Here is a 27,935-nt window from a genome sequence, read left to right on the forward strand (position 1 = left end):
CAGCGTGCTCTCGACCCAGGCACGTGAGACAGTGATCATGTTCGTCCACAGAAGCGAGGAAACTACCGCACCCGGAAGCGCACGGCCGGAGAGACATACCGGGAAGATGCCCTCGACAGCCGTGAGAAATTCACTCTTTTGAAATCCCGGTCCACCCAGGGAGGAACTGCGGCACAACTGTGCACTCAAACGGGCGGGGCTCGCTGGAGTGCGGGAGGCTTGAATGCCGTGAAAACGGCAGCCCGCAGGATTATGCTGCCGGCTGCCGAACGCTCTTTTAAATGAAACTCTTTTAGTAGATCGGCAGCACGCCAGCAGAGAGAGTGGTAACTCCGGAACTCTTTTTTTTTTTTTTTTTTTGACCTGGAAACGAGGCTCCAAAGCAAAAAGTCTGAATGAGTGGTTGCACGCCGCCATCTTATATACCCGTATGTACGGGGGGAGTGGCTCGGCATGCAAATACCACTCACCAATGTTCATGAATGTTCATTGGCCTTTTGAATAAGGCTTGGAGATGATTGGACTCTCAAGCGAGTTCCCATATGTAACGTCGTAGTGAAACGACTGAAGGGGAACAACCTTGTTTGACCATTTAAAGTGTTTTAAGAGTTGTGGAACACTAAAGTGGGTAAATGTGAATAATTTAATATAATACAGATCATATATCTACATTTTTTGCCCTCAGGTCTTGACCCAGCAGGCCCAATGTTCAAGAGTGCTGATCCATATGACCGTCTGGATTCATCTGATGCTTTGTTTGTTGAGGCCATTCACACTGACTCTGACTGTAAGAGTGAATCAGTCCTTTGCCTGAAATGATCTAAATTAATTTTTATTTATTCAAGAACAGAATCTAATGTTGAACTGTACATGTTTCTTGACAGCTTTGTTATCTTGATTTTCTAACTACCGCAAACAAGATGGTAAATTTAAAAAAATAATAAATGTATCCACCATATTTTTACCATAAAGGTCGGGTCTCATCTGTGTCCAGCTATTTTTAGCTGTACGAAACAGTACAGCTTGTTTTGCTGCTTGATATTGCAAATTGGCATGTCTTAACATATTATTTTATTGTATTATCTTAACTATGAGCACACTGGTTTGTAGTGCAAACAGTTTCACCCATAGGCTTACTGTTGTCAATACAGAAATACAGGTTATTTGTGCACAGCTGATCTGAATATCTGTACATTCACCAGACTTTGGTATATCTATTCCTGTCGGGCATGTGGACTTCTTCTTAAATGGTGGAATGGACCAAGCCGGTTGCGCACGTTCAAGGTTTGCCTCAAGTAAGTGGACAACAAAAGCTAACCAAACTCTAACAGAGGCATTAAGCTAAATAAAATGTACCATAGCTTGATGATGAGAATCTGTCAGTTTTTATCTACTTTCCAGTGTATGGGTATGTCATTTGTGACCACATGAGGGCGCTGTACGTCTACATGAGCGCCCTGAACGGCTCCTGTCCGCTTAATGGTTTCCCCTGCTCCAGTTATGAGGAATTCCTGGCAGGAAAATGCATCACCTGTGAGGGCCCCTTCAACGGCACTTGCCCACAAATAGGTAATGATGAGTAAGCAGAATAATTTAAAGGAACATCTTTTTAAAAAGTGTGTTTTAAAGGAACATCTTTGTCTGTATATGAACTTGAATAGTGTAAGAAAATGAAAAGGATTTCTTATTTAATTGTAGCAAAGTATTTAAAAGCAAAAAGTTTTTTCTTTTGCTTTTGAAATTAATTGCTAAAACCAGGACAGACAGTGGACATTTTCTTAAAGGGATAGTTTGCCCAAAAATGTCAATTCTGTCATTAATTACTCACCTTCATGTTCCAAAGCTGTAAGACCTTCGTTCATCTTCGGAATACAAATTAAGATTTTTTTTTAATGAAATCTGGGAGTTTTCTGACTCTGCATAGACAGCAACGCAACTGACACGTTCAAGGCCCAGAAAGGTAGTAAGGATACTGATAAAATAATCCATGTAACATCAGTGGTTCAGCCTTAATTTTATGAAGCAACGAGAATATTTTTTGTGCACAAAGAAAACAAAAATTCTTTATTCAGCTCTTCCGGGTCAGTCTTCACTGACATTCACGAGAGTACCAAGAGAGGTTTTGCATACTAATTTAATCTTGGTTGTTTATGACCTTGATGTTCTAGTTCATTTAGGTGCTTAATCAGGCTTAAATTTATTTTGTATACATGAACGTCTTGCTCCAACTCAATAATGTATCACTTGAGGGTGATTATGTAACAAAAGGATAACATGTTTTCATGTAATGTACGACACAAGCCTTTGATGCCCAAATACGCCCCTTCACTGTCTGTTTGTACATATATGTGTATTTCAGGCTTGTTAAAGAACAGTGGGATAACAGCGACTCCCCTGCCAAATCAAGAGAAGGTCTATCTCCTGACCACTGCTACGGCTCCTTATTGTGGTGTGTATGACTTGATTTTGGAATTTGGATTTGGATTTCCAGGGGCATTTTTTACATTTGTGAGGTCAATTTTTATAATCAACTTAGTATTATAAAAAAATATGTTGTCTTTAAAGGAGAACTCCATTTCCAGAACAACAATTTACAAATAATTTACTCACCCACTTGTCATCCAAGATGTTCATGTCTTTCTGTCTTCGGTCGTGAAGAAATTATGGTTTTTGAGGAAAGCATTTCAGGATTTTTCTCCATATAATGGACTTCATTGGTGTACCGATTTTGAACTTCCAAAATGTAGTTTAAATGCAGCTTCAAAGGGCTCTAAACGATCCCAATCGAGGAAGAAGGGTCTTATCTAGTGAAATGATCTGTCATTTTTTTCGGAAAATAAAAATTTGTATACTTTTTAAGCACAAAAGCTCGTGTAGCACAGGTTCTGGGATGCACGTTCACGTATTATTGAATCACGTCGAAAGGTCACGCGGAACATCGGTGGAACTACAGACCCAGTGTTTACAAAGCGAACACGCAAAGACTAAGAAAGTGCAAGTAAGTCAAACGCTGTTTACAAACAAAAAGCTACAATGATGTCAGACGATTCTGAAGTTGTAGGAGAAAATAACAAACTCTACCTTTTTTAGCCGGAGTACACAGACAATGAACTTAGATGTGATTCGTAGTAGTGATGGGAATTTCTGATTATCTTACCGACTCTGACCTTTGAGTCTCATTCAGCAAAATGAACGAATCTTTTTTCGAGTCATTTCGTTCATTTTAGCAAAATCAGCATCACGTGACAGCCCCATAAGATGAACGAACGACTCGAAAAGCCGAAGACTTGAAACAGCTGAACTAATTCCAGTACAGAACCTAATAGGATGTTGCGCATGTGTGACTGAACGAATCACTCCCGAGACGACTCGTTCTTCCTGAGTCACATTAAAGATTCATTCAAAATGAACGAATTGTTCAAGAATGACCCATGGACGTGCATCCCAGAGCCTGTGTTACACGAGCTTTTGTGCTTAAAAAGTATACAAATTATTCTTTTTTGAAAACAATGACCGATCGTTTTGCTAGATAAGACCTTTCTTCCTGGGCTGGGATCATTTAGAGCCTTTTGAAGCTGCATTTAAACTACATTTTGGAAGTTCAAATTTGGAGCACCAGTGAAGTCCATTACATGCAGAAAAATCCTGAAATGTTTCCTCAAAAACTTTAATTTCTTTAGTACTGAAGACAGAAAGACCTGAACATCTTGGATGACAAGGGGGTGAGTAAATCATTTGTAAATTGTTGTTTTGGAAGTGGAGTTCTCCTTTAATGTCAAATGCTTAAATTTACCCAAATACTTTAATCAATATTTTAAACTGTTATCAGTATCAATAGACTGTTTAAAATTATATCTAAATTATACATGTAAAAAACAGGAGCTCACGGGCCTGCAATATTATGACAAAAATCATTATTCTAGATTATTTCTCTTTATATTGTAATAATGATTATTAATATCGATATAGAAAACAATATAAAACGGTTTTGTTTCATTTTGGGCACGTCACATTCATAGACATGCATGTCGGTCCATGACATTAGCTAGGTTTAGCACAAGTTATGCAAAAACTTCCATCATAATCAGGGATTGTAATGCTGTTTATAATGAGGGAATTTGAGAGTGTGAGCACTCACCAACAGCTCCGCTTTTTTCAGCGCTGACTAATCAAAGCACCTCTGATTGGTCAATGCATTCCTAAATTCAACAGAAATAAATGACATTTGATTATAAGGGTCAACACTTCACAAAACAGCACGTAAAAGCAGTCTGATGCAGTCTGTAATCTGTATCTGTAATCCTGCGAATTGACAGGTTTCATTCATTTTCACATTTCACTTAAATTGCGACAGCCGTAATAGGTTGTTTAATTGTGCAAGGGCAGTTTTTGCCCCTTTGTTTTGGAAATTACGGGGCATTTTTGTTCATTTTGGTGGCATTTCCCTGCTGAAAAACAACAGTTTTATCCAGGTTGGTCTTAGCTGGTCAGGCTGGGAGACCAGCTAAAAGGTTTAGGCTTAGGCTAGTTTTAGCTGTTTTTTTAGCAGGGTTTTGCCATAAACTTTTGTTAATCTCCAAACCTGGTGGCAGTAAAGACTTTTACGTTATTACAAAAATTCTATTTAAAATAAATGCTGTTCTTTTAAACTTTATATGCATTAAAGAGTCCTGAAAAAATATATCACAGGTTTCTCCAAAATTATTAAGCAGCACAACTGTTTAATAATTTGATAATAAAAGTTTAATAATATTTAAAAATGCTACTTTTTACTCTATATTTGATTAAATAAATGCAGGTGAGCATAAGAGACTTTCAAAAACATTAAGAAAATCTTACTGATCCCAATTCTTTGAACAGTATACAGGTAGTCATCCCCCAAAATTATTTTTTGTGTACTACTATATGTAACAGTTTATAAATGTGTTATGTTAATGAAAAATACAGCCAAATAATCCCTTTCCTGCCCTCCTTCACTTTTTCAGCACATCACATCCTTGTTGAACTGAAGGTTTCCCCTTTAGACAAAACTGCTGAAGTTCAGCTCACCCTCATCTCCGTGGAACACCCTGAGACAGAGCTAAAACTCAAACTGTATGTGTTATATTTACAACAAGTCATAACAAATGAGCCATTGCTCCTTTATCGCAGGTCTACTCCTTTAACTGTTTAAATCATTGCTTGAATACGCTTGTACATATGTATTTCAGAAATAGAGATGAAATGGTGTATAAAAAGGTGGCTGCACACCCAGAGCAACTGTGTAAAATTGATTCAATGCAGCTGAAAAACACAGGAGCGCGGTTTTACAGACAAGGAGATATTCATTTTGAGTATATCTGCATCTCTGAAGTCCCTCAAACCAGGTAAATGCAGCCATTACACTATATTTTCATTTGGACCTAAAAAGTGCATGTTTCATGTAATACTGTATTTCTGTTCATTGTGCAGAGGGCTGGATCCATTATGCGTGAAGAACATTAATATTGGACGGGGAGTACTGTGGTCACATGACTTTGTACAGGTGTGCTAAATTAAAAAACAGAGCTTATACATTAACCAGCTTTTCAAGTCTTAAATTAGTGAGACTCATGCAAAGGTCACACACTAAAACTTGGGTTGGGAGGCATTAAAGCCATAAACAGGATACAAGGGGACTGAAATGCTCAAACTCTGTTAGATATATTTATTGTGTTTTCACAAAAATGACTTCTTTTAGCCCTTACATAATGTACAATATGATTTCGTGCACTGTTCCAGAGAGTGAAAAATATCAGCCATGTGGAATCAAGTCAGTCATTCAACACTCAGTAGTTCTTTAATGTGTTAATATGTGTGCTGAAAGCACTGATTCAATCCCAATGACTAAAACGTTTGGAGTGGTACATTTCATTATTTTGGCGCTCTAGTTTTTCTAACTGCACACTGCATACTTGATATTAAAAATTCAAATCTGTTTATTTACAATTAATGCTAAGTCTTCTCTGCTTTGAAATCTTGAGAGAAATATCAAGTCACATTTTGAACCCAGAACTTAACAATTGGCCCCGTGAAAATACATTTTCATAATATGGTCAGTGTACAGTCTCAAAAGATGATGCTAAATCATTTCCTAATTTCCTATGATAACGCACACACTTTTGTAATAAACCTAATATAACTCTGCAGTGCTGTTAAATTTAATTTGTGTTTGAAAATCTAATTTGTTGCTTTTGCCTTAAAAATCCTGTCTCAAGTATTCCAAACAGATTTAACTACTAAGCACATGCCATTACAAATAAAACTAAAACAGTCATTTTGAAATCACAGCAATGTGGAATCATATTTAACACAGTGTCTGTTTTGGATGTTTTGATCTTGTTTTGTCCTTTCACTGTCCTAAACAAGTACATTTGATGAATCTTTTACTGTTCGGTGTTAATGTTGTCTTCATTTGTATGAGGGGAAACGTGATTCAGGGATTTGATTGATTTAGTAGAGGAATCGATCAGATGTTATGGTCTTTATGTGGCTGAAACCATTCCTACAGCTTTGGGGTGTCAGTAGGGGCCAGTGGGGCACATCCTCTTTGGAACTGAAGTCTTCCTGGAGTATCATCCTCTGTTAGATTTATAGAAAAAGGTGACACATTAAGAACACTAATAAATCCCTTAAAGCATTTCAGCACAACATTATGACATCTAGAGACATGTTTTTATCCGTCAGTGTAGTTCTAGCATTGTTTTTCAGTAGCGCAGGCTGTATTTGTGGACACGATTCATATATCTCATTCCTTTGGAAACTAGCGTGTGAAGGTCACGTCTCAAATGACAGCGGAACCCTCCTCTTCCAACAGCTGTCCCACTATCCAGTACCCTACAAAGTGCAATCTGGCCCTTGTTGGCAAAGCCAAGTATTTCGAGAGGGAGGAGTGCTGGATAAACAGACTTGGTATGTTTAGATCCCTGGATGTCTCAAACCCTTTCCAGTCTTTCATCCAGCCTCTGGCACAAGTGCATGTAGTAAAATAAAACCTGCTTTCTTCTAAGCATAGAAACATCTATCAAAAATATCCTAGGACGGAAATACTGAATATAACTCCACTACCATGTACTAAATAAAACTTAGCTCTCACTCAAGGAAGCCTTTTCCTCTTGCCAGAATGGACATGTGTGTTAAATGAGGACATACCATAAACTTTGTGTTGTGTTTGTTTGTTAAAACAATTTAAAGGTAATTATTACAGGACCCCCTGCACAAATTAATGTAGAAATAATTAATTAAGTATTAATATAACAAAATAATAATATGCCTACAATGTAAATTAATGGAAAAATGAATTGTAATCTAATACTATATAATGTTTGTAATTTCAATTACAATTTAAATCAATAGCATTATCAATATAATAATAAAAATAATAATTATTATAATATTATAATAATATATTATTATAATATTATTATAAACCTACATTTATAAATGTAAGTGTAAAAATTAAATGAACAGTATTATTAATACAATAATAGTAATAATAATGATAATAGTAAATATCATTATTATCATTATTACAACTACTACAAGTGTAAAAATTCAGTAGAGTATGAATATTATCATCAATATAATGAACTTAAAAATATTATTATTAATATTATAATTATTTATTATATTGATAATGCTATATGCATGTGTATAATAATATATAATAATTAAATATAAGCCTACATTAATAAATGTAATAGTGTAAATAAATATATAAATGAATAGTATTATTAATATAATAACAATTATTATTATTATATACCATATATTAATAAATGTAATCGTGTAAAAAATATATAAATGAATAGTATAATTAATTTAATAATAATAATAATAATAATAATAATAATAATAATTATTATTATTATTATTACTACTACTACTACTGCTACAAGCCTAATATATATAGCATAGGAGTAGTATTGCCAATATACTCATAATAAGTTTAATTTAAAAAAATATATTATTATTATTATTATTAATTATATTGATAATGCTATATGTATAATAATAACAATAATAATTAATAATAATAATAATTACTACTACTACAAGCCTAAAATTAAATTATATTGATAATACTGTTCATATATATGAGTCGTATTATCAATATAATCAAAATTAATTTAATAAACGTATTATTATTATTAATTATATTGATAATGCTATGGGTGTAATAATAATAATAATAATTATTATTTTTATTGTCATTATTATTATAAGCCTACAATAATACATGTAATAGTTATACTAACAAATTAATATAAATTAAGAGTATTTTAATATAATAATAATAATAATTATTATTATTATTATTATTATTACAAGCCTAAAATTAAATTATAGTGATAATACTATTCACATATATGAGTAGTATTATCAATATAATCATAATGAACTTATTAGTAGTAGTAGTAGTGTTACAAGCCTAAAAATACATTTTGTAAAAAATATAAATAAACAGTATTAGTAAAAATAATACATTATAATTAAAAATAGCGTTCTTCTATCATATGAATTTTCAGTATAATTATAATATATTTTCAAAATAATTATATTAACTATTGACATTCCTTCCTTGCATATGAATTTATCAGATGACAGTAAAGCAATAAATATAATCCAGGTCAAAAATAAGCATAAACTCTACCAATTAATCATGCACATTCATCACTCTGCATTCAGTCAGTGTTTGTGCAGTTCAGTGTCCAGTTAGTGCACTTGTGCCTTTTTGTGCAAACCAGCCGCATCTATACTGATCCACCCGTCAAACTTTACTTGTGTACTTACATTGTGATTTAAGAAGTGTCCCAGTGTGTTAGCGTCAACACCCCAACCTTTACTTCAAATATTCCCTTTCAGTCCCATAGTCCATTAAAGAGCCTGTCATATCAGCAAAGTCCTCCAGAACCAAGCTGGTTGAATCCTCACCAGAGGGCATCTCTGTGTCTGAGGGCCAATGCTGGTTTGGAGGTTTGGGCACAGGGCTCTTTCCCTGGTCCGGATGGACGTTTCTCGCATCTGAGCCCTGGTTAGACGGTGCTGGATCAACCGTCACAACTGTAGCATCTCCTTGGCTCCCCCTGGGTGGTGAACTAGCACTGCCACCCTCACTGCCCGGTGGCGAGGGGGCGAGGACATGGTAGAGACTGGGTAGACGGATATCAAGACGCACACCACTCTTGGCAAACAGCTTGTCATTGAGCGAGTACAGTTTGTCAGCAATGTCACTTCCGAGCATGACTGAGAAAAGTCGGGCAATGTAACGATCCTTAGACAGCAGAAGGTAAAGCCGACGTCTGCGCCAAGAGATGTAACGGCAGTCCGTCTCTGCGGTTAATGTCACCTGAGGTCAAAAGGGTCATAGGAAGTTTAAAAGGTTAGTTCACCCAAAAATGAAAATTCTGTCATTAATTACTCACCCTCATGTTGTTACAAAACCGTGAGACCTTCCTTCATCTTCAGAACACAAATTAACATATTTGTTATGAAATCCAAGAGCTTTCTGACCCTGCATAGACAGCAACGCAACTGACATGTCCTTACTACCTTTCTAGGCCTTGAAAGTATCAGCTGCACCGCTGTCTATGCAGGGTCAGAAAGCTCTCGGATTTCATGAAAAATATCTTAATTTGTGTTCTGAAGAAGAACGAAGGTCTTACAGGTTTAGAATGACATGAGGGTGAGTAATTCATGACAGAATTTCCATTTTTGGGTGAACTGTCCCTTTAAGGTCATGCAATATTTTATGGTTGTATGAGCATTGAATAATCTTGCTCAACTGCACAGGCTAAAAGAATTTTGCCGTGATGTACCTGATCACATTGGTGCTAATTATAAAAACACTATGTTATTGTACCTGGAAGTTCCCCTCCTCTGTTGGTCTCAAAGACTCCCATTCTGGAGAATCAAGAAACTGATGAGGGAAGATATAATGGAGAAACTGACCTTCTAAGGACACTCTTATCCTGTAAAAGCAAAAGATCTGGTTTTAAACACACATGCTAAGTTTTTAGAAATGTACGTTTTGTTTTCATGTTCGTTTCAAATGTATTTGACAAACATTTGTACTATTTACCTACTTCCGTTTTATCACAACACTAAATTTAATGATGACTAAAATGAAAAGTGGTGTAACAATCAAGTTAAAAAGTCATCTTTCTCAATATGCTAACTGTTCATTGTGATTTCAGAATAAAACCTCAAACCCTCACTCTGAGTTTACACATTTTTAATGTCCACATATTCAAGAAATTACAGTGGCTGTAGCATTTCTGTCGTAAAAAAGTGGCCAGATATTAAAGCTTAAATGGACATTTGAATTAAATGTGGTTTAGTCAATATTAAACAAGGATTAGATAGTGTGAAGTGTACAAATAATCGTTAAGCCGCTGGCCCTCTGCAGGCATTTGTTATAATGCGTAATGTACATTAACTCTATTGTATATAATACATTATGTATTTTCACAGGTTTCTTTAATAAAACCATATGATTACTTGCTTTTGAAACTCTATTTAAACCAACTATTATTGCGTCTTTGTAATTATATATGTATTTTAAGTCATTTTAAAGGCTTTGGATTGCTTAGGTATATTTTTATTACCTCAAAAAAGTCATTCTAATCAACTGATTACTCGATTACCAACACAATCATTAGTGACAGCCCTAGTGTACACATTTTAATAATTATTTAAAAACTGAATAAAATGAAGCACATTTTCAAGGTAAATATCAAAAATACCAAAAATTATTCATTCAAAAATATCACTAAATTTTTGGGAAGTTTCACCATGTGACATTTTACAACTTGACCTACCCTTGCTATTCATAAAAAGGTCAAATAATCTTATATTTTAAGAGGCTTACTGACCTTGACACAGTCATGAGGTCTGCAGGTGTCCTCTTTATTTTTTATTGGTTTTATTTAAATATTTGATATAATAATAAAATGTCTTCTCTGTTATGCCTTACTGCTACTACTGTCATTTTAATTTTAATGGATTGTATGTATTGATTACATTTTTTAAAAGTTAGTTATTACACTGTACAACTGAGAATGCAGCCTTGGTATTGCAAGCTACTGCAAACATTTAGTTTAGAGCAGATATTTAGTATGAGTGTTTATAGTAATATAATGTAATGTAGGACCGTAGGAGAGTGTACAACTCTGCCAAACATTGTTTCTCACCTGCCAGAAAGAAGAAAAGACAACTGATCAATCGGTGTCTTCCCCTCGACAGCATATGTTTCCTCGGCCGCTAGAGAGAGCACTTTGTTCTCGCTGGCAGTCGTGATCTCCTTAAACACCTGCACAGGTACATCCAGAGGCAGATAGACCGCTGTGTAAAGCGCAGAAAGCTCCTCGTTGGCTAAACCGTCTTGCATCAGCCGAAAAATCAGATGACACACCTGGGCCAAACACTGCAGCGTCAGCAGCAAGTTCCAGAGGAAGACATCAAGGCCACACACCGTAAACCAGCCCCACAGAGCCAGACAGAGGAAAGCGGGAGCCAAAAAGCTGAAGATGTACAGAGCCCCGTATGCTCCGCTACCACCCATATAGCCCAAAAACAGAATGGTGTTACCCAGATGGTAGATGGCACCTTCGGTGCTGTTGGTCCATCCATCGCAGAGTGTGTGATTGTAAATTACAGAGTCAATCAAGGCAGAGTCGCCACTATTCATGTTTTTGGCTCTGTGGTCTTCAATTCAGTGGAAACTGAATTTAAAAAAAAGTGTCGTCAAATACCTTGTTGGAAAAAGTAGTGGTTCATAAGCCCAAGCTGTTCAAAACCAATGTCAGATATATAAAAAAGATTGTTCCCTCAGCCGCTAAGAGTCAATACACCTCTTACTGCCAAAAATAGTTGGAATGAAAGAAGCTTCATAATTCCGTTCCATTCAGTTCCGTTGACACCCACTTTTCCTTTTGAATTGGACAATATCAGCCCTATACTGTCTCTGCTTCTGTTCCCTGTCCTACACTGGACTGTTGGAAACATGGAGCGGGAGAGGCGGGGGTAGAGACCCTGAGAAGGATAACCATGTTTGGAATTGAAACCCAAGGAGGAAAGAGCCACAGACAGAAAGCAGACCCGCTACTTAACATAACACTATGATGGCCGGGCAGAGCGATTACGATAACAAGTGACATGGAGAGAAGCTTTCACTGACGTCTGTGAAGATCTCTGAAGGCTCTGCCAGATGTCACCAACACTCGTTTTCTCACAATCAAACAGACAATTTTGTACCCAGCTCTTCTAGTGGTGTTTGAGGGGAGGAGGATCCTAGGCTATGGGGGGCATATTTAGAGAATCTGAGACGGATAAAATAACAGGGGAGGTCATGTAACAGTGTTTACCTCCCCTCCCTGCCCATTCCTTTTTGTAGTTTCACATAACTTGGCCAGTTGTTGGTAGTTAATATTCTGCTGCTTAGAAGTGGAGTGCAGGAGTGAGTGGATTCTGCATAATTTATGAGAATATTGTTGATGTGTAAAATGCTAAATGGCGTTGTAAAGCATAACAGCATATTCACAATACAGAGTGACCACTGCTTTTATCCACCTTATTTTTGCTGTAAGAGTGGGCATGGCCATATGCAAATTTTATGGGTCTGGCTTCCGGTCTCATCCATGTCCAGCTATTTTTAGCTGTACAAAACAACTTGTTTTGCTGCTTGATATTGCAAATTGGTGTGTCCTACGCTGTTTTTTTAATGTATAATCCTAATTATGAATACACTAGTTTGTAGTGCAAACAGTTTTACCATTTACTGCACGTTGTTATTCTTCTCGTTATTTCCCTACAGAAGTGTCATCCACAGGCTTATTTCCACATTGCAGAATAAGGTGTTTCTCAATTCCAGTCCTCGCGACTCCCCACTCTGCACATTTTGCACGTATCTCTAGTCACTTCTGACGTTTGTCCTGTTGGACCGTATAGTGCCGTGTGAAGTTCACGGGATATTCCGCCATGATTCCAGTTCGAAGGGAGCATGTATGTTCATTCAAAGGCCATTAAAGTGGGCAGGACATAAATTCAAATTGTATTTATTTATAGGTGTATGTAACTTCACACTTCTTTAGTCCAGTTTCGTCAGTGTGTGAAGACGCTGCAGGCCGTGACATAGCGCAAATCCATAAACAAATGTTCCAAAGTGAAGTGAACTTAAGCCCTGTTTACACTAGTGCATTTTCAATCCTTGTCTACACTGGCATTTTCACTGCGTTTCAGAAACGATCTTCATCCACACTGCACAACCGAAAATGCATGTCACATGACCATTCATTATGAGCATGATGTTGTTGTTTACATGATTATTAAGGATACGCAGAGTGAATGTGGGTAGCCACATTGTTTTCAAAAGTCTCAGTTTTGGTCCGCTGAAGCTACGCTGTGCATTTTAGTTTTAAAACATAAGTTTTGCAACGGTTATGCCTGTTGTTTACACTACTCTTTGCTATTATATATGTATTTTAAGTCATTTTAAAGGCTTTGGATTGCTTAGGTAGATTTTTATTACCTCAAAAAAGTAAATTTAATTATCCGATTACTCAAGTGATCATCAGAATAATCGACTGATTACTCGATTACTCGGTTGCGTTTCAGTGTAAACTGACCAAACCGCACACTTTTGAAAACGATAGGAGCAGCCCACATTTGGTCTGCATATCGTTGACGACCGTGTAAAGTTTGGACGGAGATCATTTTTGAATCGCAGTGTAGAAAACGCCACTGTCGACGAGGATTGTTTTCCTTTTTAAACGTTGTTTTGGTTATCTATTCTTATGTAAAAATGTTCCATCTATTATAAATTCAGAGAAACCGTCAAATCGAAAAAATAACCAGTAATGCAAACCTTCCCAAAAGGCACCAGCAAATGTATATTTGTATATTTGAATATATTTTTATAATGTATGTTTGAGAGATTGTGGAAACTATGCAACAATCCACTGTGGAAGCTGTACAATGAAATGAAGTGTTTTAGCACAAATGGAATGACAAATGGTTTTGTGGTGATTAATAAATCTATTTGTTATACTACTAACCTCTCATGACAGCTTATATAGATGGAAACATAACTGAAATGCACAAAGTCAGTATACATTGGATATCTTGTGCAGCTTAGTTGTTATCAATAAGAGAGTGTTAGAGTTACTATTCAGAGTTGTCAATCTGACATGTACCCTACAACAAAGGCATGCCGATAGAAACATCTCACTCACATACTGTGCACATTCTCATTGTAGTGAAGCACCATGAAAGCAGACCGAAATAAACCAGAAGAAAAACTATTTACATATTTAACATTTGAAAAATTTCAATTATGCATTGGCATACATTGTGCATATGGTGGGATTTAATGTACTGAACATTAAAATGGCCCGTATTTATATGGTAATTTTAAGCAGGAATAATGAAATAAGCGAAATAAGAAATCTATTCTATGTTTATGTCAGCGACAAATTATACTTGTGAACTTTGTTGAAATCTTTAGGAGAAAATGCAAATTAGGAATTGCATTTGCTGGGTTCACACCAGGTGTAGATACAGAATAAAAGCACTTCTGCGGGTAGACCTCAGATTAGAGTGTGCTGGGAGCAGCAGCTCTATTTTAGGCTTGCGTGCATAGTTAAGTGCAGCTGTCACCAACCAAACGCTGGTACAGTGAATTCGAAAGCCAACTGAGTAGGAAGCTGGAAAGAATAGTTTGCGTAAAAACTGCTTGGCCTGCATGGTGTTGAGCAACACATTCTTCATCAACAATTTAATATGTGATCAAATAAGCAAATCAAGCATGTGATAAATATTATATTAAAAAAAAAAAAAAAAAAAAAAAGCCAGCCTTGTTATCCACCTTATTTTTGCTGTAAGAGTGGGTGTGGTCTTTTGTCATTCTGGCTTTTTGTCAAGGTCTGGCTTCTGGCCTCATCCATGTCCAGCTATATTTAGCTGTACAAAACAGCTCATTTTGCTGCTTAATATTGCAAAATGGTGTCTTACCATGTTATTAAAATATATTATCTTAATTAAAAAAAACACTGGTGTGTAGTGCAAACAGTTTTACCATTTACTGCACATTGTTATTCTTCTTGTTATTTCCCTATAGTGGCTAATGACCCGGAAGTCTCGCCCTTAGGCTTACTTACACGTTGAAGAAGAAAAACACGGATAAGAATCTGCTTATTGCATACAAATAAGTGAAGAAACAAAAGAAAAGAGAATCACTTAACATCTTGCATAGGATCTTTATTGACCATAAATGTATGCAAATCACATATGAAAGAAAAAGAAAGAAAAGACACACAATATTTCCCTCAGAAGAATAAATTCAGCTCCGTATAATCTTTCCTGCAGTGTAAAAGTATAAATAAAGAACCACAACGAGTCCCATTTCACACAGGTTGTCACACACTACAAAAGAAAGAAAAGACAATTAGAACACATTATAACTGATTCTTTCAATAAACAGATGTCTTCAAAACATAAGAAATATTTACAATTATATATTTACTAAAATATTATATGTGACCCTGGATCACAAAACCAGTCGTAAGTGTCATTTTTTCAAAACTGAGATTTATACATCATATGAAAGCCGAGATACAACTATTTAAAAATCAGGAATCTGAGGGTGCAAAAAAAATCTAAATATTGAGACAATCACCTTTAAAATTCTTCAAATAATGTTCTTAACAATGTATATTACTAATCAAAAATTAAGTTTTCATACATTTACAGTGGGAATTTTACAAAATATCTTAATAGAACATGATCTTTACTTAGTTACCTAATGATTTTTGCCATAAAAGAAAAATCAATAATTTTGACCCATACAATGTATTTTTGGCTATTGCTACAAATATACCCCAGCGACTTAAGACTGGTTTTGTGGTCCAGGGTCACATATATATAAAAGGAGTTCAAATATAGAAGTTATCAGAGCTGCTTTATTTCATACAACAACATGAGGATCAAAAAAACATAAAAAAAAGGGCACCAAAAAAGTGTGTATTCAGAGTTATCTGAAGCTACACAGCATAATAGCTTTGTGTGAGGAACAGCCTTAAATGACATATGTGGTCACCATTCATTTTTATTGTTTGGAAGAGAACAGCTTGGCTACATGCTATAAATAATCCACAGAAGTCATGTAGAAGACTTAGGAAAGTGAAAATGACTTTCAGATGAACTATTCCTTTGAAATAAATCCGCAGTGCACCCAGACAAAATTCAAGGTTGTGGTGGCCAAGATGTAGAAAAATGAATGTGAGAAATATCACTAAGGAGACCACTTACCATTCACTCAATCTGATGATAACAGTGGTGTTATATCTTAAAACCAAGCGCCCTCATGCACTCCTTGTGTGCTTCGATGAGATGTGTGCAGCTTTCTTCTCCCTTTTCAATTATGCTGCAATAAAGACAACATTGTGTCATGGGATCTTGCTAAAATGTGTAGGATGAGTTTACCCAAAAATAAAAAGTCTGTCATTATTTACTCACCCTCATGTTGCTCCAAACCGTTTTGACTGAACACAGAAGGAGAAATGTGAACTCTAGTAATCAGACTAGTTTTACAAGTAATAAAGTTCGAAAACTTCCTTTATTTCATGTAAAATACTGAGCAGTGCAATCCTTCAAAAATTCTTGTGCTTCACAGAAGAAAGTAAGTCTTTTGCAGGTTTGGAACAACATGAGAAATAATTCTGTATATAATGCCTGAAGCAGAAGCATTTTTAAAGCGGAAGTAAACTAACAGCTAGAGATCTCCTTACCATGCATCTCTTGCTTTTTTGGTCTCAGGACACGCACAGCATGGTTTCAGAGGTTTCTTCTGCTCTCCCCCCTCTATTGCTGGTGAAGCCTCCACACTGGCTGCTGACAGGCTCGACATTTCCACTTTTAAACGCTGTCTGAGAAAAACAAAAGAGCAGGGGACATAATGATTATAAGGTCCAAACTTCCGTTTTAACATTACACAATTTAACCAGTCAGCAGAGTGCAGCAAACAAGCCACAATATTACTAGGTACATCATGTCCTCTGCTGTTCAACGTTTCGTTATTAAATATTAAACCCAGCTGTTTTACCTCGCAGTCAAAGAAGCTGTATCTTATCGGGTGTATTTGTGTATCAAATCGTGCCGTCAGGTATGAACAAATAAAAAATGTCTCTGACAAAACTTTTACTCACTCTGTATGAAGTAGAAACTGATGTAACGTTACTCACGTGTGTCCTTCCTTATACAACCTACGGCTGTCAAATAACAGCACAACCCCGTGAATGCGGAAGTGTGGCGTAGCTTCCGGGTCAATGACTTTACGTAAAACAACCAAATTAACAACTGAGCTACAGCGATTTATAACCTAAATATGATTTACATTCACACACAGGTTAATGGCTAAACGTAAACGAAACGCGCTTTAATCTAAAATCACGGCATAACAACATACCGAACAGTAAAACACAATAAAAGTCTTGTACAGAATAGAAGCCGTTTAGAAGTTTCGGTTTATAAATATTATTTATATTATTATAATATTGCTTTATCATTAGCTAATGTTTTAGTGTTTAATTTGAATACATATTTTAACAAAATTGTAATTATACACTAGTAGTCAAACATTTTTGAACAGTTAGATTTTTAATGTTTTTTTGTTTTTAATGAAGTCTCTCTTGCTAACCAAGCCTGCATTTGATTCAAAGTACAGCAAAACAGTACAATTTTGAAATATTTTTACTATAGCAAATACCTGTTTTCTATTTTGAATATATTTTAAAATGTAATTTATTTCTGTGATTTCAAAGCTGAATTTTTAGCATCATTACTTCAGTCACATGATACTTTAGAAATCATTCTAATATTCTGATTTGCTGCTCAAAAAATATTATTATTATTATGTTGAAAACAGCTGAGTGGATTTTGTTCAGGTTTCTTTGATGAATAAAACGATTAGAAGAACAGCATTTATTTAAAATAGAAATCTTTTATTTTCTGTCTTCTTTTGATCAATTTAAAGCATCCTGGCTAAATAAAAGTATTAATTTCTATTTCTTTTCCAAAAAAAAAACAAAAACAAAACAAAACTGGAGACTGGAGTAATGATGCTGAAAATGTAGCTTTGATCACAGGAATAAATTACATTTTAAAATAAATTCATATAGAAAGCAGTTATTTTAAATAGTAAAAAATATTTCACAATATTACTGCTGTATTACTGCATTATTGCTGTATTTCTGCTTTTGCTGTATTTTGGATCAAATAAATGCATGAAGCAGAAGAGAATTCCTTAAAAACATTTTGACTGGTAGTGTATATTTAATGGTTTAATCATATTGTGTCATATTCCAATTTATGATAAGCATCACAAACTATTTTTTTCTGAGTAGGTATTTGCAGGCACATTTACATAACTTTTCATTCATGCAGCTTACAGTAAAAATATGTTCATAATGATACAGCTTAATAGATGACTGCTGATATTGATGATAATAGTTTTTTTGTGAGAACTGTCTTTGTGATACATCTACTCTCTTTGTTCAGAACAACAATCTATACGTTTTTTCAAGAACTTCTCAAAAGATGCTATAGAACTTAGACTTGTTTTACACTCTAGATATATTCAGCACATAGTGGATCTCCAAAAGTAGCACAACGAGGGCACATATAGCTTTCATGTAGATCTTAATCTCTGCACAAAAAATAAAGTGATTTCAGGGTTACAACTGCACATTGAGTATTTCATCTGACACCATAAATTTGAAAATGGTTATCGTATGTGAGCTTTTGAAGACAGATTTTTTGTCATTAAAATCTAATTTACATGGGGAGAGAAATAATAGCTACATCTAAATGATAATTGGACTAGCTGAAACAGAACAAAACCCCAAAGTAGTAAGAACAATGTTGTCATGCTTGTCAGTGAGTGTGCAACTTGCATCAAGTCTGACACATACTTTTTTCAAACACTGGCTAACAGCTTATATTGCAAAATATCTTGTCTTGATAAATGTTTATATTGCATTTTCCCTGCATGTTTCTGCTACATTCAGCGTGCTATGAGCGGCAAAAATAGAACATTTCAGTCATGACGTCAATTTGTAGGCCAACACAGAATGCCAACTCAGCATAGATTCCCACAGGCATTTCTACTGGGTTTTTAGTGTATTTTTGTTTGTTTGTATGTTATGTTTAATTTATGAGTTGAGAAAAGGTGACTTTGCAGGTTTATTATACAACATAAATTAAAAGGCCATACTGTACCTCAAACATGAATTTAGAAAGTGCTGTATCTGATTAATTACACATCATTTGTCAAACATGTGAACAGATGTGTAATTAATCAGAAAACCATTGCAGTACTTTTGTACATTTTTAAACATAATGATTTCAAAATTCATGTGTCATGTGTTAAGTATGACACACTTACACACACACACACATATACATACACTGCCTTGTCAAAAGATTTTAATGTTTTTTTAATGGAGTCGCTTATGCTCATTAAGGCTGTATTTATTTGATCTAAAAAAAAAAAAAGTGACACAGCGCTGAATTTTCAGAATCATTACTCCAGTCTTCAGTGTCACATGATCCTTCAGAAAACATTCTAATATGCTGATTTATTATCAATGTTGGAAACAGTTGTGCTGCTTAATATAATATGATACTTTTTTTTCTTTAATTTTTTGATGAATAAAAAGATTATTCAGCGTTTCTTCAAAATAAAAAAAATCTTTTCTAGCAACGTAAGTGTTTGCTATCATTTTTATTCCATTTAACATATCATTGCTGAATAAAAGCATTAATTTCTTTAAAAAAGAAAAAATGCACTGACCCCAAACTTGTGAATATAGGGTATATTGTAAGACAAAATTTACATTTTGAATAAACACTGTTCCTTTTAACTTTTTATTTATGAAAGAATCCTGAAAAAAAAGTATCACAGGTCCCAAAAAATATTAAGCAGCACAACTGTTTCCAACACTGATAATAAATCAGCATATTAGAATGATTTCTGAAGGATTATGTGACACTAAAGACTGGAGTAATGATGCTGAAAATTCAGCTTTGCTCAACATTATAATATAAGTATATTAAAATAAAAAACTGTTATTTTAAATTTCAATAATATTTCACAAAATTAGTTTTTTTTTCTGCATTACATACATATATATATATATATATGTGAGTGAGTGTGTGTGTGTGTGTGTGTGTGAGTTTTAAGTATTGTTACTAAAACCAGTGACTAGTTATATGTTAATGAATTCAATCAACCACTTGATAACTGAATGCAATGTGATATGAAGATTACAATGAATGTACGCAGTTTAGGTGTTTGTTGCCTTCTGAGAACATAAGATCAGTTACCGTTACATTACTTGAATACCACTTTGAAATTCAACACTGTATTGTAACTCTAATAAACATAGGCTGCCAATGCAACACAATACTGTATTCAGTTTACTGGAGGTCTAGTGAGCTCCACCATTGTGATGTGGTAAGCTGCAGGTGTCTGTTTTTGATGTAAACACATCCACAACCAAAACACAGACCAGTTTGTACCAGTACTGATTTCCCCAAAAATAGATACCTTTATTCTGTCTCTTTCTGAAATAGCCAAATTATCTGTGCACTCATGTGTGTTCATTAAAAAAGAATCTCTTTGTCATATCAGTACAGTCATTTACGCACAATAAGAGCGTGAGTAATTCTATCACCTCCCATTGTCAGCCTTGGGTCCGGTTCTATCAGAACCATCTGTCTAGTTCAGATGACAATAGTTGTGATATTCAAAACCACCTCGTGTCAAAGAACCGCCCCGCAGTCCAGATGAGCTGAGCTGATGTGAGCGCGAGGCAGAGATACTGAATAGTTGATGAGACAATAGTTAGTTTGACAGAGGGGAAAGAATGGGAACTTATCTCCTTCTCCATTCTGGACCGAGCCAGAGAACTGTGATGGAAAATTACTCTCTGACTCTGCATGTGCACGCCTGAGAGAGAGAGAGAAAGCAAGAGAGCGAGCGTGAAGACGAAGAAGAAAAGTGGATGAAATGGTCAGCATAAAAGAAAGTCCAGAAATAAAGTTGTCAGAGAGGCACGGTGAGAGATGTTAGAGGTGCTTCGGTGATCACAGTGCTTAGTCAGGGCCTGGAAATGCAGCGTCTCGCACCTGAGAATCACAGGCGGCGCTTCAGTTGGAGCGGCTGGAAAAACCTACTGCTGCCGCAGTTGAACAGACGCTCGCTCTTTGTCTACGGCAGTGAGGTGGCTGTGGAGAAGGAGTGCGTTAGACAGAAAGAGGAAGGCGTTTTCGTCATCCATCCCTTCAGTCGCTTAAGGTACTGTACACTTAACCCGTCCTGGCGTTTTTATTTAGTTGTGTTTTTTTAAATTAAAATAATAAATTAAATTAAATTAAAAATATAAAACGGTAATAAAATTGAATAAAAATGTATTCAAATTTAAAATAAAATATATGTTATAAAATAAAATAGAAAACTACTAATGAGTTCTGAGGAAAAGGAAAAACTGTCAAAAATGCCATCCTGTCCTTATTTTTTGCAGGAGTTATTACATCATGTGTATGGTGGCCATAACATTTCTCAATCTAATTGGCATTCCAATGGAGATTGCTTTTCTAGATGGAAACAGTGGAGTTGGTTGGGAGGGTTTTAATGTGTTCTCGGACACTCTGTTCCTGATTGACGTGGGGCTTAACTTTCGTATGGGGATCATTACTGAGGACAGTGAGGTAAGGATTAGCCCTAGACATTACAAATATCACATTGCTTCAATTTCTCCAATGAATCTTTCTGTATGTTACACAGGGAGCCATTCTGGATTTGAAAAGCATTCGACAACGGTATTTAAAAAGCTGGTTTGTACCTGACATGGTGGCAGCATTCCCAGTTGGTTACATACTACTTATTGCGGTAATGTGCCTTTTTACACACAATCTTTTAGCTGTATTGAAATGACAAAGCTTCAAATTGAAAACGTGTGTTGTGCACTTGTCATGACAGGACTTACAATACCACGGTGACTCTCCCTCATCCAGAGCCAGCAAAATGATGCGCATCTTGATGTTTGTGAGAATCCTCAGTCTTGTTCGCCTGCTGCGTGTGTCAAGGCTTGTTAGGTTTTTCAATGAGGTGGAGAGAGTAAGTATTGAATTGCTTGAACTTGGGAACCTGAGCTTATCTTAATGAGACAACAGTGAACAGAAAATGTTTGATTTTTATACTTAATCTGTCCCCATATAGGTTTCAAACGCCAATTTGGAGGTGATGAGGTTGTTCCTAAGAATCTTGTCGTTATTTATGATGATTTTCCTGCTGTGCCACTGGAATGGCTGTATTCAGTATTTTGTGCCTATGCTTGAGGAGTTTCCCTCAGACTGCTGGGTTAGAAGAGAGAATCTAATGGTAAGTGTATGAGCAGCATATTCACATAAACAGCTTTCCCACATTTATGGAAATTAGGGCTGGGTTTTGACACAAATTTCACGATTCGATTCTGATTCACAAGTTTCAGTTCCAATTCAATTTGATTCGATATTGATTATTTTGGGTATAAGTGACTGTGGACCACAAAACCAGTCTTAAGTAGCATGGGTATATTTGTAGCAATAGCCAAAAATACACTATATAGGTCAAAATTATAAAAATTTTCTTTTATGCCAAAAATCATTAGGATATTAAGTAAAGATAATGTTCCATGAAGATATTTTGTAAATTTCCTACCATAAATACATCAAAAGTTAATTTTAGATTAGTAATATGTATTGCTAAGAATTTTATTTGAACAACTTTAAAGGTGAATTTCTCAATATTTTGATTTTTTTTGCACCCTCAGATTCCAGATTTTCAAATCTCAGCCAAATATTGTCCTATCCTAATAAACCATATCAATGGGAAGCTTATTTATTCAGCTTTCAAATGAAGTATAAATCTCAATTTTAAAAAATTGACCCTTATGACTGGTTTTGTGGTCCAGGGTCACATATTTCAGGTACAGTATATGCCAAATTTTATTAAGGAAAAACAAAACTCTAAACTAATGCTGTAAAATATACATGAGAGTCAGTTAAAACTAACCAATTTGTATACAAATGCTTCAGTTACACACAACTGAGCTTTTATAATTGTAAAGTCACAATTACACAATATATTTTAGTGCACTTCGTTTTTTATATATGAGCATTTAAACGGTGGCTGTCATAAAAACTAAACGGATTTATTCAAACGTAAATTAAACACTAAAGAACAGAAATATAATAATTAATGTGTTATATGGTGCATATATTTAGCAAAATGCTTCTCTCAAGAGTTCATTTTTAAGCTGACTAACGAGTTTAGGCTTACCGAAAAAAAAAATTCTGAGGTAAATGTGACGTTACATATTGTTTACAAGCTGTTACACTGACCTCTTTGCGCGGTTGTAACACTGATTGAGCGATTACATCAGCCAGGATACAGATTTCGGTAAGTTTTAACATACCTTCGGATGTTTACTCATGTGTATTTTGTGCTGTAACTGATTAAAGCTGAGGCGTAACCGTAACTGATGCCGCTTCTATTAACTGAAAACAGAACAGACTAATCGATTATTGGGATTTAAAAATCGATATCGTTTTGTAAAAATGAGAATAAATGAAAAATATATATTTTTACCCAGCCCTAAGAAGTATAACTACATTTGACAACTACTTGCAAGGCCTGGAAATATCATGGAAATTAATACTATTTTATAATGGCATACAAAATGTCAATAGTAAATACATATGCTTTTCTAAATGCTCTAGAAAGTAGTCTGACTCTGATTCTAAAGCAGATCACTGTAACAGTATTATAGCAATAATAATAATGAAATCCTATGAGGTAATTTTCACTATGAGTGAGTCTGATCTGTTACTATGATTAACCAATTAGAATCAGAAAAAAACGTTGCAAAAGCTGTCATTGGTGTGGTACCCTTTCAAAAGGTACTAATAGGTACATTTAAGGTACCAATATGCACTCTTTAGGGGTAAATAAAATACAAAAGTGCTCCTTTTCAAAAGGTAGCACCCAACTGACAACTTTTGTACCTTTTTTTACTAAAGTGTATTACAGAAAGTGTGTAATATTTTTGAATTCCCTGCGGAAAAAAAATCCCAATAGAAACCATCACAGAAATTCTAATGGTTTCTACTACAAATACCATTACAATTACAAACCATCAACTTTTAACCATTAAAACCATTAAAATGGTTTTCTGTAGTGTGTTTGGGACATATTCTATTAGGATTTAGTGGTTTTAACAAGCCACCAATAGAAGGCGCCCAATTGCCAGTATTGACCAATAGGCACCATTACAGTTTCCATTAAAACCAGTACAATTCCCATCATAACCAGTAAAACCATTACAAATTCTGTGAGGTTTCTATGTTATCATCAGGGTTGTTTTAATGTATAAAGATAATGTATTAATGTCATCACTTTGTTTTGTGTCATTTCTCAGAATGCCACAGTGGGAGAGAAGTACTCTTTTGGAGTCTTTCGGGCCCTCTCTCATATGACTGCAATATCATACGGTTCCTCTGAAACACCCACAAGCAAGGAGTATACTTTTGATCAGCTGATTTAGCAAATGTTAATTTTATACCACAACAATCGCAATACAAACTGATACTTATTTTAATACCTGATGTCTTTTTTTTCTAGATGAGGTTGAGCTGTGGATTGTCATGACCAGCATTGTGTCTGGAGCCCTCATGTACACGGTGATGGTCGCCAACACTGCTGCAATGATGACTGATGTGGACATAACAGCAAGAGCGTACAAGAACAAGGTGCAAGGAAAACAAATACACTGCTTAAACAATATATTAGATAGTTATTGGGGATCTCATTCATATTTTCTGTTCTCCTGTGTGCATGTTTTACATAGATGAATCATCTGGAAGATTATATGACTTTCATGAAGCTTCCTAAAGCCCTCCGCATGCGCATCAACAACTACTTTCAGGCTCGGTATGCAGGGAAATGGTATGATGAGAAGGATGTCCTGAAGTGGGTGTCTTCATCCCTCAGAGAGGTACTGCTCACTGTTGGAATTGCTAGATGGTCATGGAAATTATTATTTTATTTGTGTTTTTATAACTTAAACAATGTTCGTATGGATTTGTTAGGAAATTCTGATGACCATGTGCTCGTCCCATGTGAGAAAAGTTCCCTTTTTCCGGAACTGTGATATAAACTTCATCAATGCCATTCTTCTGGAGCTGCAATATGAGGTCTTCCAAGAGGGTGACATCATCATCCGCCAGAACACTCCTGGTGACCGCATGTTCTTCATCGAGCATGGGCAGGTCCTTGTGGAGAATGAGTTTTTCCAGAAGGAACTGTGTGATGGAGACTGCTTTGGAGGTTTGACTTGAGTCATGTTGCTTTGCCAGTGCGATGTTTGTTTAGACTATGTGCAGTAGTCTGTGTTGTTTGTAATAGTCTTGAATGTCCTGAAACATCTTGTTAGTAAGCTATGTTAAAGGGATAGTTCACCCAAAAATTCTGGCATCATTTACTCATCCTCAAGTTGGTCCAAACCTGTCTGAGTTTCTTTCTTCTGCTGAACACAAAAGAAAATATTTTGAAGAACGTGGGTAACTGTTGATGGTAGTCATTGAAAAAAGCAAGGAAGTCTGTGGCTGACAGAATTTTCATCTCTTTAAACAATGACTCTCCTTGTTTTTTTTCCAGAGTCATGTCTCCTAACAAGAGGAAGGCATTTGGCCACAGTACAAGCTTTGACTATCTGTCAGCTTTTTTCCTTGTCGGTGGACTCCTTTCATTCTGTTCTGAAGGACTATCCAGACATCAGGAGGGACCTGGACACATTTCAACAGGATAAAGACTTTTTGTTATGTTGAGAAAGTAAGTTTTCGCTCTATTAAAGCTCTATTTGAACTAGAGATATTTGTCTTTACTAGCATTTTTGAATGATAAAATACACATTTATTTAAAAAAATCTAACTGACCCTGACCCCAAACTTTCTGAATGGTAATGTATATTGTATACACTCTAAATATATGTTTTCTTTTTAGAAATAAAACACACTACCCAATAGAGGGTTTGCACTTGCGTCACGACTTGGTCAGTGACCCGGATGAGTGGCCGTATTGACGATACTTGGATGTAAACAACAGCATGGATTGCATGGCTAATGTACCAATATGTTGTTCTGCTAATTTATGCTGTCTAAACCATGGAAAACATGTATGGAAGGTACTAAATCATATAGAGAAGGACTTTGTAAACTGGAAAAGGCACAATATTTTGACAAACTAAAGTTTATAGGTGGTAAAGATACATACAAGCAGTATTAATGAATATATTAGTCTAATATTTCACCTACCTGACTGGAAATAAGAAGAACAAATGCAAATGTTGTCAAGATTCTTGCCCTGCTAATCTTGGTTTAGTTTAGCCAACCACAAACGCCTTTTGTTCCTCAGACAGTTTTTTTGCACTCTTCTCCTTGATTTGTCTGTAGCACTTCAAATGTTTTTTCTGGTCTGACCGATTAGTACAGCCCAAAATATGACAGTAATTGACCATTTTCAGCAGCAATAATCAGCAAAATTTTGTTCTGTTCAGTGGCATTGTTTACGTTCAGTGCCACCAATATGGCTGATTGATGACGCATTGTGAAAACACTCTATAAGGATAATTAAGGACTCAAGAGGTTAATGCATTCTGATTTCTTTTTCGATTGGTAGATGGCTACACTCGCATCAAGCCCCTCCTGCAGCTTCCTCAGCATGCACTTTGCCAGATTTGCCAGCTTTGCTTTTCTTGGCTCTTCCCTTATATTGGCATAGTTTTCCAGAAGTGGTTTTGGAATATTCTGTTCCAGCAGTTGGATGTGGGCTTAAGCATCTCCTTGTCGGAAAATGGACTTTGTAAAGCAAATAAAGTGTGACTTGGCAACCACACTGGAATGGGATTTCTCTGAGAATACTGATTGGATGATTTCAAACTGTTTGTAGGCCCGCTTCTTCAGCTTCTCTACTCCCTTCTGGCCTATGCTGCTATACTACTTTCCAAATGCCCACAGGAGGATGCTGTATCACAGCTCAGCGTAACTAGTCACAATGTCACTCTTGATGTTTTTAGTATCTCTGCCGCTTGATCCTCTAGTAGGTTTCTGCTTGTTTACACCTCCAGGATCTTCCTCTTTACGTCTTCCTCTGAAGTATCCAGAACAGCACCCACCGGTGGCCTTCATTTTCCTGTAGAGGGCATTCATTTTATCTGACTAGGTCCTCGGTGTACAGTAGTCTATCAGAGAAGCCTTGATTAAAAACTGAAATTCAATATTTTGGCTAATTTGGTAGTGCTTTCTACTATCAATATAGTGGCTGAGCTCATTTTTACATTAAATATGTCCCACAAAAGTCAGCAGATTGTCCCTAAAAATCAGCACAGAGGATGTACATATCATATTCTGTCAGGGCCTAGAAATAAACAGCACATTTACATTTAAAAATGATATTTTGGGACAAAAGGTACAATCTGCAGTTTCATAAAATGATCCGAAGAATGTAGAGAAAACTGTAGCTCTGTTTAAAAAAAGTCAAATGTTTATAAAAGTCATATTTTAAAAAGATGTTAATAAAAAATTCCTGAATAAACAGGAAATTTTGCTCTTGTTTTTTCTTCTTAAAACTACTTGTGAAGATCACGTTATATTTTTACTTCTTTCAATACAAAAAAGATGCACTGTTCTTTATTTTCAAGGGTAATATGTGATTATGTTCAAATTAGGCCTATAAATCAACCGTGATAGCAGTTTGATAATAGAACAGTTTTCCATGAGTCAATACACATTCAGAAATGAATTAATTCACATTCTCTTCACAG

The 27,935-nt window shown here is 35.5% G+C and overlaps 4 protein-coding genes across 8 annotated transcripts in view; 2 read left to right on the plus strand and 2 right to left on the minus strand.

The window, feature by feature from the left end:
- pla1a (phospholipase A1 member A) overlaps positions 1–6,407 on the plus strand; it is a 16,163-nt gene extending 9,756 nt beyond the window's left edge. Inside the window, exons 5-11 of one of the 2 annotated variants that reach the window (XM_051119410.1) lie at positions 686–787; positions 1,203–1,295; positions 1,384–1,569; positions 2,360–2,449; positions 4,986–5,094; positions 5,211–5,366; positions 5,452–6,407. In XM_051119410.1, the coding sequence (XP_050975367.1) occupies positions 686–787; positions 1,203–1,295; positions 1,384–1,569; positions 2,360–2,449; positions 4,986–5,094; positions 5,211–5,366; positions 5,452–5,533 (818 nt within the window). In that variant the 3' untranslated portion in view covers positions 5,534–6,407. The remainder of the gene's footprint in view (positions 1–685; positions 788–1,202; positions 1,296–1,383; positions 1,570–2,359; positions 2,450–4,985; positions 5,095–5,210; positions 5,367–5,451) is intronic. The other variant, XM_051119411.1, reaches the window with a different exon arrangement.
- On the minus strand, positions 5,672–12,131 carry popdc2 (popeye domain containing 2). Of its 2 annotated transcripts, none has more exons than XM_051119413.1 (4): positions 11,211–12,131; positions 9,881–9,989; positions 8,953–9,367; positions 5,672–6,600 (listed from the first exon to the last, which is right to left on the minus strand). In XM_051119413.1, the coding sequence occupies exons 1-4, from the start codon at positions 11,705–11,707 to the stop codon at positions 6,524–6,526; spliced, it is 1,098 nt and encodes a 365-aa protein (XP_050975370.1). In that variant the 5' UTR covers positions 11,708–12,131; the 3' UTR covers positions 5,672–6,523. The 2 variants fall into 2 exon arrangements, with proteins under 2 accessions (XP_050975370.1, XP_050975369.1); XM_051119412.1 differs by having other exon boundaries at positions 8,812–9,367; positions 11,211–12,130.
- Positions 12,132–15,252: 3,121 nt separating this feature from the next.
- Positions 15,253–17,410, minus strand: LOC127170462 (cytochrome c oxidase copper chaperone). 3 transcript variants are annotated; one of them, XM_051118424.1, is made up of 4 exons: positions 17,256–17,410; positions 16,803–16,940; positions 16,324–16,438; positions 15,253–15,438 (listed from the first exon to the last, which is right to left on the minus strand). In XM_051118424.1, the coding sequence occupies exons 2-3, from the start codon at positions 16,919–16,921 to the stop codon at positions 16,354–16,356; spliced, it is 204 nt and encodes a 67-aa protein (XP_050974381.1). In that variant the 5' UTR covers positions 16,922–16,940; positions 17,256–17,410; the 3' UTR covers positions 15,253–15,438; positions 16,324–16,353. The 3 variants fall into 3 exon arrangements, with proteins under 3 accessions (XP_050974381.1, XP_050974378.1, XP_050974379.1); XM_051118421.1 differs by having other exon boundaries at positions 17,220–17,343; XM_051118422.1 differs by having other exon boundaries at positions 17,117–17,277.
- A 3,519-nt stretch (positions 17,411–20,929) lies between these two features.
- hcn5 (hyperpolarization activated cyclic nucleotide-gated potassium channel 5) lies at positions 20,930–27,607 on the plus strand. Its single transcript, XM_051119098.1, has 11 exons — positions 20,930–21,370; positions 21,597–21,783; positions 21,860–21,964; positions 22,055–22,192; positions 22,295–22,456; positions 24,534–24,634; positions 24,723–24,864; positions 24,963–25,109; positions 25,204–25,441; positions 25,772–25,945; positions 26,117–27,607. Exons 1-10 carry the CDS (start codon positions 21,186–21,188, stop codon positions 25,939–25,941), a joined length of 1,575 nt encoding a protein of 524 aa, XP_050975055.1. The 5' UTR covers positions 20,930–21,185; the 3' UTR covers positions 25,942–25,945; positions 26,117–27,607.
- Positions 27,608–27,935: the final 328 nt, after the last annotated feature.

The sequence above is a fragment of the Labeo rohita genome, chromosome 9 (genome assembly GCF_022985175.1).
Source record: "Labeo rohita strain BAU-BD-2019 chromosome 9, IGBB_LRoh.1.0, whole genome shotgun sequence".
In the NCBI taxonomy this organism is placed as follows: domain Eukaryota; kingdom Metazoa; phylum Chordata; class Actinopteri; order Cypriniformes; family Cyprinidae; genus Labeo; species Labeo rohita.